General features: G+C 40.7%; 2 protein-coding genes across 2 annotated transcripts in view; both read right to left on the bottom strand.

Moving 5' to 3' along the window:
• The window catches only part of si:ch211-285f17.1 (sickle tail protein homolog), a 157,916-nt gene extending 146,415 nt beyond the window's left edge, over nt 1–11,501 (bottom strand). Inside the window, exon 1 of the mRNA XM_020041741.2 lies at nt 11,065–11,501. Coding sequence (XP_019897300.2) covers nt 11,065–11,137 — 73 coding nt within the window. The 5' untranslated portion in view covers nt 11,138–11,501. The remainder of the gene's footprint in view (nt 1–11,064) is intronic.
• A 978-nt stretch (nt 11,502–12,479) lies between these two features.
• On the bottom strand, nt 12,480–14,767 carry LOC105027364. The gene has a single exon (XM_010899445.4). The coding sequence runs from the start codon at nt 14,388–14,390 to the stop codon at nt 13,017–13,019; it is 1,374 nt and encodes a 457-aa protein (XP_010897747.2). The 5' UTR covers nt 14,391–14,767; the 3' UTR covers nt 12,480–13,016.
• Nucleotides 14,768–16,139: the final 1,372 nt, after the last annotated feature.

Genomic DNA, 16,139 nt, shown 5'->3' with positions numbered 1-16,139 from the left:
CCAGAGAACGCTATTAAACAAATCAGAATAGGCCTCGAATTAGGCAGATAACCGTTAATCCCCCAAAAAGCCAAGGGGACATTTGTTTTCAAACACAGCTCAGAGTTCAAGGAACACCACAAAATGGACCAGCTGAGAGCATGCATCTTCCAATGGCCCTAACAGCGCTGAAGTGGCCCTGGTCAAAAGCAGTGCACTATTTAGGGAACAGGTACCATTTAGAACAGAAACCAGCTCTTAGTACCGTTTCAGAGAGGGGCTGATGAATCCAAATCCGCTCAATAGTGTCCAGAGGCTAAAGAAGGGCTAACTGTGCCGTGACAGTTGTTTTGTCTAGGAGCTAAGTGTAGTCTTGCGACACAACCACCAAGAGTCAATAAGTGGCCGTTGTTGAGGGACACACGTCATTTGTTTCTAAGCAGCTGGCGAACAGCATCTCAAAGTCACACATCCACATTTCTGCACGTCGTGACCTTGGGTCTTGTGTAAACAGGCCAGGGGTTGGACGTATCAAATGTCCTCGGAGTATGAGGGCTGTCTGAGGATCCGTTTGTCCGTTCAGATCAACGGGAAATTGGTTACGTTGACATGGTAGCCCTGATCCCAAATCACTAGTCCTACACAGAAACCAAATAATATTCAGGCAGTTATCGGACTTGACATCTTTGGTCATACGGACTTTGAATAATCAGATAAAAAAAGTATTCCCACATTAAATTATCCTTGGCAAACAACATGAGTTGTTAAGTAAACCAGGGCAAAGTTTAGGCGGGCTCTTCAATTGACCAGTGAATAAAGACAATTTTTTGGCTTGATCTTTGCGAAATCCATAGGGAGAAAATTATATTCAGTCATTACACACGGTTCACATTTTTTAATGCAGGAAAATCTAACTAAAAAAGGTTGATAGGCGCTGTGGAAATAGGATGATTACTTTCTTTTATTTCTCAACTTCAAAAGATGAGCGAGCTGCACCATCTTAAAACCAGTTCAGAGCAACAGAATAGTTTTGGCATTTCGGTGTACAGCACTGATGGATCGGCACTGCAATGTATCACGGGTCAGGAGTAACCAAATGGTCATACCACTATCACCAGTAGATCTGTGGCAGAGCAAAGTACTACAGAGACATAAAAACGACTTAATAATGTAGCCAACAAGCAAAACTACAGTATGCAACTTTTTTGTATTGTTGCTCTGAATTAGTCTGTAAATACACTTTATTGCCCGTTTCTCTGAAGCTCTGGTGTTGCCCCACAACACTCAATTTCAGAAATTGCTTCAGTAGATCCAAACTGCCATTTAAAAAGGTGCGATTTCACAGATCACTCTCAGTTCAACGCTATAATAGAGGGATATTTCAAAGATTCAAATCCTACATATAGTTGATGTAGACAATCTATGCCTCCTTCAACTTTTTCTATATTTAGTATTGTCAGTGCTTGAGAATTATTATTTTTTTTTGTATTTTCCAAAATGAATTTAACTGAAACAATTGCTACCATAATTTTGCTTGGGTGTAATTCCTGTAATTGACCTCAACCTGCTTTAAACTGAAATGATTTGCACGACTTCAGGATGTATTCAACTACCTCTGTTGAGCAGTGAATTACAAAGCGGGTTTTGAACACGGAGGCTCTTTCGAAAGAACACCAACATATTTACTGCCAAAGGTGCTTATACCAAGTATTAGCTTAAGGGGATGGAGACATTCAATTATGATATTTCAGTTTAGTTTTTTTGCCGGACCGTGTAAGCGGTGTCAGCCAAGATGAGCGAATGTCTCTCACTGACTGACTGACTGAGTGCCTGACTGACAGAACATACCTTGTTAAATAGTGTAGTGGTTTGAGAAGCAGACCTGCAAACTATAGGTCCTGAGTTCGTATCTCCTCGCAGGCAAAGCCAAGTACGCATTATGAATTGTTCCATATAGATTAAAAAGTTCATCTTCAGTCACACTACAAATTCTTATGACTATTCAGTCTCACTAGCAATTCTTATGACTATTCCAGTATGTTTGTAGATACCAGTAAAGCTTATTACTGGCTAATACGCTGTTAAAATGGCCAGTGGTAAACAGCATACATAGACGCTATTTGTGGTAAACTTAGTAAGAAACGTTAGTCAGTTTAACCATATCAATGTCATTCACGAATGGCCATATAACTGTTAAAACGGCCAGTGGCAAAAGAGGATTTGCTCGGGATAGAGACAATAGGCTATACTGACACAGTCAACATGTAGCACTGTGGTGTAGTGGTTAACGACACAGCCTTTTACGTGGGCGACCCGAGTGCAACATTTCCTATTGCGGGCCGGCTGAACTAGGTTTGCCAGGTTTCTTGTTCTAATATAATTGTGTGCCTCTTAAAAGTGTGAAGTATTGTGTGTAGGTCGAGAAATGATCATTAACATGCATGAAACAGTAAGGTCCTGACAGGACAAGATGTGAAAAATGCCAAAGGTATATAGAATTTCAATAGGCACAGTATTTTAGCTTTAACCCCTGCTATTATTCATTATGTTCTTCCCCATAGCCTTCATTCTGATTAATGCTAGATTCTTTGGCTAGATTCTGATAAGAATTATGAATCTCATCACATACCAGCATATTAAGACTTGCAAGCCTGTTGTGGCCCATAAACAAGGATTTTCAGACCCTTTTGTCATAGATAACTATGACATAACTAAAACTGTAATTCACTGTTTGACTTCTATTTATTTGGTCAACGTTTTTTCTGTCTTAACAAACAATGGAACAAGAGGGTAGGGACAATGAAAACGACTTTGCCAAGAGAAAGTAAAAAGAAAATAACATCTGGTTCCTTTCCACCACTGTCCCAGAGCAATGTAGTGGAGAGACTGGAGGACACAGGAAAGGATAAAGGAGAATTCAACCACCACAAAAAGAAGTATGATACAAAAAAACACTCACTCAGACATGACTGGAGGTTCAAAGAAGGCGTGGTTAATGATTTTATAGGCATGGTTAATGATTTTATAGGCATGGTTAATGATTTTATAGGCATGATTAATGATTTTATAGGCATGGTTAATGATTTTATAGGCATGGTTAATGATTTTATAGGCATGGTTAATGATTTTATAGGCATGGTTAATGATTTTATAGGCATGGTTAATGATTTTATAGGCATGATTAATGGTTTTATAGACATGATTAATGATTTTACAGGCATGGTTAATGATTTTATAGGCATGGTTAATGATTTTATAGGCATGGTTAATGATTTTATAGGCATGATTAATGGTTTTATAGACATGATTAATGATTTTACAGGCATGATTTATAGGCATGATTAATGATTTTATAGGCATGATTAATTATTTTATAGGCATGGTTAAGGATTGTATAGGCATGATTAATGATTGTATAGGCATGGTTAATGATTTTATAGGCATGATTAATGATTTTATAGGCATGGTTAATTATTTTATAGGCATGGTTAATGATTGTATAGGCATGATTAATGATTTTATAGATAGTACATCCCCAAATTCCAACTACATTCAATGATAAAAGTAACTAACTCACATAAAAATGTACTTTGAAAAAGAAATGTACTCCTATTAAAATCAACCACAAAGCTATTTCATAATGAAGAAAAAGTAAGTACAACCCTCCACTTAATAAGATCGATTCACTGCTTTTAATTGCATAACCCTTTACTTCTCTTTAAACCATTCCGTTTAAACTTTGCTTATGTGTTTTGGATCACTGTCCTGTTGCAAAATCTATGTTTGGTTCCGTTTCAACTTTTTGACAGATGGTCTCACATTCTCCTAAATAAGTATTTGGTACAATCTGAAATTATTGATTGACTCATTGATGGCAGGTTGGCCAGGCAGTGAGGCAGCAAAGCAGCCGCAAACCATAATTACACCACCTCCATGCTATATAGTTGGTTTGGTGTTTCGTTTTGGCTAAACATGGTGTATGGCATTGTGGCCTAACACCACCACCTTTGACTCATCTGTCCAGAGCACATTGTTTCAGTAGTTTTGGTTTTACCAAGTTAATTGTCTCTTGAGGCGTCTTCATTCCTGACATCCCATGTTGGCCAGGTTTTTGTAGTCTCTCTCTGATTATTGACTCAGGCACTAGGTAATTGATTGGGGACATCTGTGGCATTGTGGTGTGTGATGGAACTGCACATTTTAGAGTGGCCATTTGTTGTGGCCAGCCAAAGGCACACCTGTGCAATAATCATGCTGTCTAATCAGCATCTTGATATGCCACACCTGTAAGGTGGATGGATTATCTCAGCAAAGGAGAAGTGCTCACTAACACAGATGTAGACAGATTTGTGAACAATATTTGAGAGAGAAAGGCTTAGATCTTTGAATTCAATGGGGCCAAAAAAAAGTGTTGCGTTTATAATTTTGTTCAGTGTAGATTGCCAGTAGTCAGGAACTTTCTCAATTCCTAGATTATCTGTCCAGTGGTAGAATTATGTACAAGGAATTGCTTGGAAATGGCATTGTATCCTTCCCTGACTGGCACTGATAATATTTCTTCTGAGGGACCGATTTTGGAATTATGTGTTACCAGAGTCTCTATCGTTAAAACCAAACCAGACCAAATTTCACCTCGTAAACACAGAGCAGATTTTTTCACATAAACACTGACAGCTTTCACCCTTGAGTGGTCACAAGCGTCTCGTTATGATTGCTAATTGGCTCACATGAGACAAGTTGTAATGTTTGTTTGTTTGTGTTTGTAAGTGTGTGTGCGTGTGAATACTGTCTCTGTGTGTGTTAGTGTCTGTGTGTGTGTATGTGCACACATGCAAGTGTGCATGCCTCGGTATGTGTGTGTGTTTCAATTACTCTCGTTAAGAATAATAATGATTCCCTGAATGTTTTGTTTGTCTTTAACACTAGAAATCGGAATTAAATGTCAGGAAACATGGAAACACAACGAAGAGCATTTTCCGCGTGGCCTGTAAAAGGCAAAGCCCAGGAGAATAGATGTCCTTTGGTGGATGGGTAACTGAAGAGGCCAATCTCTTTAAATCAGGAAGCAAAAGGAGATATGGAGAGGTCAGCAGAAATGCTGCGGAGAGAAATGTGATAGACCAGGAGAAAGTAAATGCGGAACCATTGATTTCCTGGAGTATGGTTCCTTATGGCACATCCCTATATGTTCTGAAGATTGTGACCTTTGAACCTCCAACTAATTAACAGCCACATTAAAGAAGTGTTGCTACTGTATGTGGAGGGCTTCAAATAATGCATAGCAGGTTGTTATAAAACTTCTGGACTATGAAAAACATTGGGGCTACTCCAGTTGGTTTGGTTTATTTTTCCCTCATCTCCCCTAACGAACTCTGTCAAATACAAATTTCATTATGACCCCGCCTCGCTGCAGTAACACCCAACCTGCTTAGGAGAGTTAAAGACTGTGGCATGTCTTCCTGCGAGGCATTCGTGCAAAACTATTCTGGGTTTCTTTTCTATAATGTACTTCCAACTAGCAAGTCAGTCAGATCAGAGTGTGTGTGTGAGGTCTGGCCTACTCAACGGACAACCTCAGTTGGCCTGCATGGAACAGACCTGCCTGTGGGAGTTGCTCTAGTGCAATGAGTCACGGAAATCCCTGACATTGCAACCCCACCCTACAGCCCAAGTGGTCCTAGGCGAAATCATCACTTGAACCTAGACTGTAGTTGACAGACCGGCCCAGAAAATATCTTAAAACTATTTTTGTTAAATTAAAATGAAAACGCAGGCAAACAGGTTCCATTATTCTATTTGTCTTAGTGCTTCAGCACTAAAAACTCACTTGACATCATCAACTCAAGGGTACATTTGCTTTTATCTAAAAGCTGTCGCCCACCCCCAAGTTAAAGGTAACTAAACATCACCATGTGTTGCTGTTAGTCTGAGGAGGCTATGGACTGACCCTTAAATCTTATTGTTTCAGACACAGTAACTTAAGAGCCTCTGAGGGACTGCAGGCTTTAAATCCAATGTGAAAGCAGCTGTTTAGCATCTCTGGAGGGTCTACTTCTAGTATGGAGGGGAGACTGGATCAGCCCAACAGCCCATCTGATGATATCAGCCTATTCCCTAGACAACCAAACAGACAGACAGGCAGCAAGGTGAGCAGGCATACAAGCAGACAGACCTAAGGACAGACAGACAGGTGGATGAACAAATGCACACAAAGACAGACAGAGCATTTCACGCCTATGACCAGGACAGAACTTGACCGCTGTGCCTAGACATGGTCGTATTTCAAAGGCTAGGAGAAGGAGGACGGCGAGGAGTAAAGATGTACCGTAACATTCATCAGTTATGGTTTTCACCAGTGGAGAAAGGTTTACAGTCACTTCGACATTTGTACACAGTCTGCATCCTGTTCAAGTGAAGAGCACACTGTGTGATTCTTGAATCAACACTGCACTCAACTCCGATGAGTAGCCTTCACTAAAAGATAGCACGACGGCATTGTCCACTGTGAACACTGGGAAATGGTGACAAATAAAAAGTGGTGAGAGATTATGTTGGACAGATTTGACCATGAATCCAAAATATAGAATGTGCGAGTGTGTGGGATGGGGGCTTGACCTCACCACAAGGAGAATGTCATATGAGTGAACCAACTCCCGGTCCCAACACCCGGTTATCCCTTGCAAAAGAGCCAGTCATGCCCCACCCGTTGACCTGTCGGTCATCCTAGTCATTCCAAACAAACATACGACTAACCCATGATGCACGCATTATCACCAACGACGCACATGATGCTCATAATGTTTTCCTCAGTGGGGAACATAGGATAACTCCACAGAGAAACCGAAAAAACTGAATCTAAGCAATGTGAACTGAATATCCAGGAAAACACAGGGTTATTGGAAAGTTACCAGAACTCTTGCACAACCCTACTCACAGCATGACTAGAAAACTATTTCCAGTACTAACCGGACACTCCTCTCTATCATGTCTTGAGGTCATAACATTTTCTTGTCTCAGTTCAGAGAATAATGACTTCCAGTGAAGCCAGGATCATAAGTTAACATACCAGGTTGTAATTGGATTGAAGTTGTGGATTAACATTGGGTCGCTGCCCGAATAAGCAACATAATCCTCCTGTATGTATGTACAGTATATGCTGAAACGAGAACACTACAGCACCCAGCCCTGCGGTACCCCAGAGTGGCGTGGACACTAAACCCAGCAGCTGTCTTTTAATCCTGGGTTGGGGAGAGAGAAACAGAGGATGGGTCTTTAGAAGGGAAACCTGAAACCACCGTCACCCAGCTCTGGATCACAGGATGGGGGGGTTTGGGGTAGGATCTACTGCTGGAAAGGGCCATTTTGTGTTTCCACACTGCTTCGCATACACTGTAAGCCTCCTTCTCCACTTTCAAACCCTGGCTCTACCCGATGCACTTCCCTCTCTTTGCGCACACTGCACGCGCACACAAACACACGCAAACATCGGCCATATACATGTGTGACCGTGGGTGCAAGTGCCAAACGCATGAGGTATCATATACAGCTGATTCGAATGCACACACCTAGACATACAGACACTTGGCTCTACCTCGCACTAATTGTATTTTCACACACACCTAAATATTATGCAATGTAACCTGTCATTTTAATGAAGGATTTCAGCATTAACAGCTCAAAAACATAATCTTGAATACTGCACCTACATGTCTTTATATATGTATGCGTTTATGTTCAGAGATAAAGCCAATACCTTGTGCGCAACGGTTCGATGACCTGACAGGTTTGTGTGAAGCAGAGTTCCTTCTCTGGAGGGATTTGCAGAGACTGGCAGGCTTCCATTGTGCCTGCACTTACGTGGCCTGTCAATCACTGTGTCGCCGTGGAGATGGGCTCAGCGTTTTTTTCTTCTTTTTTTTTTTTTTAAACTCATCATCATTATGATGTACCTAGAATGAATGCCTTCACTGCCTGAGCACCAGAGAGACGAGAGGCCCAGCTGAAACTATCTTGTCTCTCATGCAATAAGCATCATCACCCATCATCCCCCCTAATACAGCACATTAAAAACAAATTAGCCTGTATTCATAAATGGATTTTCCTAAAAGAGAGTCACAGACAGGGCTGCCGATCTCAGATCGGGTCCCCAGTCTTTGCAACCTTATTAATGCTCTAAAAGGCAAAACTGATCATAGGTCAGTATCCTCAGATGCTGTTCATAAACTTTGGTCAACGTGTGTTTTACTAGAGAATTAGCATCTATTTATAGCCAGGTGTCTTCTGTGACTGAATGTATATGAGGACCACCTCGACGAGACAGAGAGGACACAGCGATCAGCAAGCCCCCATACATACGCTCGGCATCTACCCGTGAATGACATCAGGAGAGCACAGTTAAGATGAACCGAGCATGGGACCAATACACTGCAAGGGTACCTGACATCTAAAGTAAGATATATCCCGAAACATCAAAAAACGGTGATCCTTGACACTGGCTTGTTTAACTGGGGTCACACTGCTGTGCCCGGTAGATCCCAGGATATTGACAATTAAAAAAACTCCCACTAGCCTACCTTCCGCTGAACAACAATAAAACAATTTTACAACCGATGTTCATATTTAGCTAGGGCGCCAATAACTCTGGAGGGCACTGTAATACAGATCCAATTCATAACATTTTATACATATTTGGTGTGTTTAATATCCCAGAATGCTTATTTATCAGCTTCCTTTTACACTCAAAAGATCAAGATGAATTTTACCTTTAATAGAGGGACATTTTTCAAAAAATGGAACAAATAAACAAATAATTATTTGATTCAAAATCATGCATCACAGTCCTTAGCGGTCCTTGAAAATCTTGTGAAAAAAAATCTATGTATATTCTTTTTTAATATTTTATAGTTCATCAGTCTGAGGGAAGTCTATAAAGGTAATTCATGACATTCTGTTTCCCTAGGGTATAAATATGAGGTGACACACAAGCTAAACTGCCTTAGTCATCCATCAAAAAGGGAAAGGCCAAGGAACACACAAATGAAATGAGACAAAGTTGTTGCCATACACAAATTAACCAATGCCTATAAATAGCCTGAAACTATCTCCATTATTAGAGCGAGAATTAAGAAACATAAAACTAGAGCTGTGATGAACCTGCCTGGAAGAGGAAGCATGTGTATTTTGCCCCAACACAGATGGTTCAGATGGGGAAAAACTCTGTAAGGGTCAATTGGAGAATTGAAGAACTTGGTAAAATCTAGAGGTCACCAACTATCTGAAACAACCTACATACGTAGGTACTCACACACTCAAGTATAGTTTGATGAATAAAGAAGACAATGAATAAAGAAGTCAATGAATATAATGAAATATATTAATGAGGAGGAACACTGCTCTGCAGGCCTGTGATGACCGGGGTTACTAAGGTACAGGTTTATTCATGCAGACTTATATTCCCCCTTGAGTCTGCCATACCACAGATTCACAGCCTAATATATTTGTACCCATATGTGTATTCCGGTGTGTACTGGTGATGTTCAGCACTGTCCATTATGGTTTTTGGTTTGATTGTGGGTGTATGTGTGTGTGTGGGGGGGGGGTATAGGTGCACACAGATTTGAAATGATTCTAATATAGATCGTTAACAGACAGATAATGTCTTCATGCTCATGGCTGATCTACTCCCCCCACAAAAAATACATAACTCTTCGTAACTACGATTACTTTTGGATGGGTGGCCAGATGAAAGCCTCTGCTGTCACCAAAGCACAAAAGCTGTTTTATTTCCATGGCCCTAGTGAGTTTGTTTACTTAGCACATTTACCTGATAAGAAACAGGGACATAGTTTGGCTCATGAGCACCACTTTAACAACAACTGGTTGAAATAATACAAAACCTCCAGAGTGCATCTTTAAGTCATGTCATTGGCTGAAGCATTCAAACCAGACAGTGCTGAGCCCTCAGCCACCTTCTGAGGAGACACTGGGATTCAATGAAAGAGACCGCACTTTCCCTTTATTGGTATGAAGAGATCAAAAGGAAACCGATAAATTCAAAATTTAGAATGCTACATCTCCAAACTGAGAAGAAAACATTGCTGCTATTGCACAACAACGGTGTCCATTACAAAGTTTTAACCTGAAGTAAACCAATGAGTACTAACTTGCTTCCTGTCAGCATATTTCTGGTACAAACTGCTTCTGAAGTTCTAGCAGTGGCCACACCCTCCCTTTGACTGAACATAAACTTTGGAATAGGAGGGCTGATCTAGGTAAAGGTCCCCCTTGTCGGTGTAATCATATTCAATGTCATTTAAATGCAAAGCGTGTTCTAAATCAGCTAAATCAACCACTTTATGAGAAGCTACATGAATAAGGCTCGTGATGCTTGACATATTGAGGCTGTATGATTTGGAAGTAAGCTTGGCAGCCAGCTTTAAGGACCATACCATACCAGACAGGGCTCACTGCAGGGCTGAGTGCTATAGGGCATCAGACGTTAATGTCCCCCATCAGTGTCACTCGCTCTCATCTTTGACTTCTGGTGAAAAATTAGCAGTACGACAGGTGATCCTACTTGAGAAGATAGAGTAAATCATATTTCCAATGAAGTCTCATAAAACCGTGAACCAAGACTTAATGGGTTTTTTGACGACGGAGTTAATCACTGAATCCATGGGTGAATGCATTAATTTTAGTATAACTTCTTCTAATGTATTTAAAACACAACATCCGTAAAGGAAAAGAAGACGGTCCAATCTCAAAATTGGGAACCAGATAAAATGAGATTGAGGTTAAGAGCTTAGCCAAATGAATAGGCACATGGGTGGAACAATTGGTGCAGGGGCTATTACAGTAAAGATGGTAAAGGTTTCAATGTAGAGTAGCATATAGGCGAATATAAGTATAATTTTCAACAACATACGTTAAAACAAGATAACCAGATACCTACAATTTGCCCAAAAAATAAAATATGTTAGCATTAGTTTTTCAGATAGGACTTCTCAAAACCAAGGTCAGAGTGGACACATCTCGAAACTTGAAAGCAACAAACCAAAGGGGGAAAAAAACATGTGTAGCGCTTACTGTGTAATTTGGGGCTGGGTTTGCGGTCACTGGGAGTAAGCTGGTCCGCGAACTGCACCCGATGTCCGGACATATTCGATAGGCAGTCTCACAAGTCAGAGCTACGGTCCACCAACGTAGCTCAGTCGCAGTTGTTTTAAAGTATACCGCAACTTCCAACAATACAGTTGTGTCACTGGATGATCGTAGCCAATCTTGCTCGTGGAACCCGCATGCACCTTGAATATCAATATCGACCCGGCGGCTGCCTGTCATTCAGTTTCGCCTTCCTTCAATCCGTGCTAGTTGTAAGCAGCAGATGCCAATACTGCAGAAGTAGCGGTCCAGGCACCCTGTGATCCGGAAACTGCGTTTACTAGTGCGCTCACCTGACTGTCTTTGCTATGTTTGTGTGAAGCACCATGGTCCATTCGAGGATAGAGCGGGAGAGGCACATACTATGCAGGGGAGAAGCTTATGTTGTACGTACATTGCAAAACTTTGCTATCCACATGACTCCAGAATTAACTCTACGTCATCGCTGCTTACAGCCGCTGTTGAAATTCGTTTCGCAACTGGAGAAATGAAATGTAGCCATAAAACAGAAACAGGCTGTATATCTAGCGTATGTTTAAAGATTCACAACAACAACAAAATAAGTTTTATCCAGAGATTCATAATAAATTCATTAATATTGGTCCCAACTGGCCGTCATATGTGATTGGTGTGGGCTAGCCTACTTTGGCAAGCGTTCTCTTGGATGAAGCTAAGCATCCTTTTTCTCTCATAGTTTCCGATTCAATAGGCTACTTTAGACTGGTTACTTTAGACGTAGCCTAACGGTTCGGCTGTACAGCACAGAGTGGTCTAGTGTTCAAGTAATGATCTGTGTTGGCCTAGGATAATGTTAGCCTAATTACCAAATACATAATTCGTTCTAAAGATAAGTTGCTTTCTTGCCGTCGCATGTTTCACTCAATCCTGTGAAACAAATAAATGAGGGGGTCTAATACGCCATCTATTGGTTGGGCAGGGGAATTAATTAAATAATAGGCTACGCCCAGCTAACAAAAATTGGTTGCAGAGATTTCATATTATCATCAATAATATATTTGAAATATGGGAATATATTTATGTGTACTAAAATGATATTTCCAATTAAGTTTTATAAGTACACCAATGTATGAAGTAAGTGGGTCCATTTTAGCACAGTTCAATAAACGTATTACTATCTAAACAGTATTTAAATACTATGTTCATATTATTAAGTGCACTAATGTACAAATTAAGCGGTTCCAAAAGAATGCACTTAAGTAGGCCTATACATATTTTGAAAATATACTGATGTGATCCCATGTCTATATAACCCGTGTGTGTGTGTGTATCGAGATTACAATTATGTCAAGACCGAAAATGTGTACACGGAAAGGTAAACGTGTTATTTAACATGTTTATTTAAAAACAATGTAGCGGTATGTGCTCCAAGCACCTTACAAAATGTTTAAAACGTAACACCACAGTACATTAACTTGTAATTGGTATTACATAATGTAATAATACAAAAATAACTAAGGCAACGAACAGGTCAAAAACAAATAAATATTCTCCCAACAATGTAGACCAAAACGCTCATAGTTCAAAATCCAGTTTTTGACAGGTTTATGGCAGATCAATTTCAACCCATTCACATCAAACTGTAAGAATACACATAGGCCTACTCCGTTAAAGGTTACTTGGGGACTACCATTTTTGCGTGAAGTCTATTTACAACACATATCAAAATATAGCATGTGCACTGCACTTCAATTCTGTTACAGTACAAAACATATAAAAATAAATTAAGGCAATGTAGAAGTCACACAAAATTAAAGTAGGCCTACAATATGAAAAAGAGATAGAAAAAGCAAGACCAGACAGAGAGATGGTGGAGGGGGGATGTATAGGTTAGTATTTAAAATCCCCAACTATTGGGTTCAAATGTGACCATTTTGTTCGATGTACATTTTAGACAGTGACGCTGCCATCGACTTGGCCAGCTGTTCGTCCCGTTTCCTTTGCATCTGAGAGTGTCGGAACCAATCGTCATATTCCGGATTAGGGACACACCTATCCAGGAGCACATCGTAGTGTCCGTTGCTGAGCCAACTCAACCAGATAGCGGGTTTGGATGAGTCCTCTTCTCCCAGGTAATGCACCATGGTTGAAACCGTAGGACTTTCCAAACTACCCCCTGTGGTTAGGTATATGTTCACATTCAACATCTGACTCATCGCGAGAAGCTCCGGATAACCAGCCCAGGCGCCGTCCTGCGCAGCGTTAATCAAGAATTCCCCGACATCTCCCTCAATAATGGGGTTAAACTCATCCAGGTGATCAGCTATGTGGTGTATTGTCTGCTCTCTTAGCTCTTTGTGCATGGACTGGTCTCCATAGGCGGCTTTACACACAGCCCTGTACAAACAGTTGCCGTCAGGGATGATGTGGAATCTATACTTGTGTGCCTTCTCCTGAAGGTACTTGTTCTGTTTTTCCACCTCAGCTATGTAGCGCGTCACTTTGTCATTGATGTGACCTTTTTCTTCTCCCAGTGAAGACGGATGGGGCTCTTGTAGGACACGGAGCTCAAAAAGCTGCGCCTTATCTGATGGAGAGTCCAGGTCTGCGCATTCACTGTGATTTCTATTCTCAGAGGCATCAGTATCCTTCCCCAAATGGGTCTCCAGCGCCTCCATGTTCTGATGGCGATTTGTGTTCACAATATCACATGTAACAGGCATTCCCTGCGCATTCGTCAAGTTCATTCTCTCCTCACACTTTCTATAACTTGGTCCATCATTCTTATCAATATTGATCTGGTTATTTTCACGTTCTACGTTTTCATTACCACGGTATAGATCTCCTCTGCCTCTCAAGTGATCAATGAAGTCAACAATCAATTCAGAATCCAAATCCCCATCTTTTCCACGCGTTTGAATAAGGACATCTTGTGAATATGGGTCCAACGGAGGCCGTTTGGTGTGGGTTTCCTTTATGATGTGTACTGGTACGGATCTCTCAACTCCGTCAGGCCGACGAATAATAATTTCTGCTGTAGAGGTGTAGTAGACTGGCTTCATGGAAGCGGCTTCATAACATGAAAGAGCTGCAGGCATGTTTACGGAAGGTTGAGTCTCTCCTATCGGATTCCCGTTAGTCACTGCTGCCGTAGTACCACTCGATTTATTATCAACAGACGAGCTCGTTGTTGTCTTGGACAAATGGTCGGTAGAGGCACAACTTGTGATAGTAATCGAAACTTTGCGAGAGGATCCCGGATAGTGAGTCAACGCACTGCTGTACAACTGCATTTTGAAAGAGTCGCCTTTATACAAAACGCTAGAGCCCCAAGTGTTACGGAAAGATGACAACAAAAACTAAAAATACACCATGTCATCAATATCGGCTAAGTGGTATGGTTCGTTTCCATGGATCCAGGGTCTTGTTCCTGCTGTCAAGCATAGGGACCGAGTTTAGCCATCTTGCGTCAGCGGGGCTTTCCTAATTTTAGACCTGAAAACTGTAACTGGACCCGCGCCGCTTCATCCCTTCCATAGCCAACAGTTGAAGTAGTTGTACATAGAGCACTAATGACCACAGCCAGGGAATTAAAAGGATTTGATGTGTCACAGTACACTCTCGGAAGTTCGCTCGCTCCAGTCGGCAGCGTCAGGGTGGCGTCGCTACTCTGGAATGCGCAAAGCGTGCCAAAGGCTACATCACGGTTACGCGCAGGGATATGCGCAGAAAAGAAACCCAAAACCTACTTTTTGGGAGTAAACGAAGGTCCATATAAGGATTGTGTTGCTCTTTAAAAATATATAATTATAGACTAATGTATGTTAGTTGGTTAGTTAGTTAGTTGTATGTTATTGGTTACTGGTTAGGCTTACAATGTTGTCAGTAAACATTTTAACATTTTGGTAATTAAGTTAACGCTCTTATCAAGAGAGACCAACATAAATGATTAGTTCCTGTAGTGCATGTATTTTCGTTATACATTTAATGACAGGGAGAGGACGGGATAAATTAGCTAACTGGAAACTATTGTTAGTGGCCATAATGATATGAAAGCCATATTAGATAAAGCCATAAAACCTCTACTCGTAAAATAATTGCCACAAGACCTGTAGAGACCACACAAAATCTAAACCTCCACTTACTTGAAATATACAAATTAATATAATTTGTCAATACGATTTGTCTGCCTCCTTCAGATTATTAAACCAGCACATCAGCATTTAGGAAAATGTAAGACCTCATAACAAACAATGTTTAGTTTGACATGGACAGCAATTATTAGTAAAGATCACAAACAGTTCTGGGAACAGGCATCAAAACTAAGAGATTGGAGATGAGAGTTTGAAACGCCGTAATAAATATCATATTGATCATTAATATGTTTCGCCTTCATTTTCTGACATACAAAGACAGGTGGGTAAAATTGCATCTAGCTACGAACGGGACCTCAGTTTGGTGAGTAGGCCTAATTTCTTTTCAAAACCTCATAGCCCCATAATGGAAGACTTCTGTTACAGGTCTTATAATACTGATCAGGGGATAGCCTACACAGTAATAAGCTATAACTTGTTAGGCCTAGTGTGCACATTATGTCATATAATGGAACAGTATTGAGTTATAATATTGTCAAACCAGATGAACAAACATTTCTGTTCAGATATTTCCCGTCAACCGACACATTTTCTATGATGCACATTAAAGAACCGTATTGTTCAAACAAGAAGTGCAATGTACAGTTTACGCCAGCAGAGAGCAGCCCTGCACTTTATCTATACTTTTTACAATGACTTCATCGTACTCAATATTCTGGTAAATACAGTTATGTACCACAGGGGGAGGCATGCGCCCTTCTTAGTAGTGCAGTCATCCTTTTAAAAGTGGATACAATGCATCTCTCAGTCTAGTCGAAACTGAGAGAAGTGCAACGTCTCAACAGATTGTATTGAATACTAGGAGTGATCCATGTTCTGCGTCCCCCTCTACAACATATACGTTTCTGGATAATCAGCAAAATTACGGATAACATATCCACGCATGTG

The sequence above is a fragment of the Esox lucius genome, chromosome 21, assembly GCF_011004845.1.
Source record: "Esox lucius isolate fEsoLuc1 chromosome 21, fEsoLuc1.pri, whole genome shotgun sequence".
NCBI classification, from domain to species: Eukaryota; Metazoa; Chordata; class Actinopteri; order Esociformes; family Esocidae; genus Esox; species Esox lucius.
This window is presented reverse-complemented; position numbering and strand designations above follow the sequence as displayed.

Coding starts and splice junctions, on each gene's coding strand:
- LOC105027364 (XM_010899445.4), bottom strand. CDS start 14,390: ATGCAGTTGTACAGCAGTGCGTTGACTCACTATCCGGGATCCTCTCGC.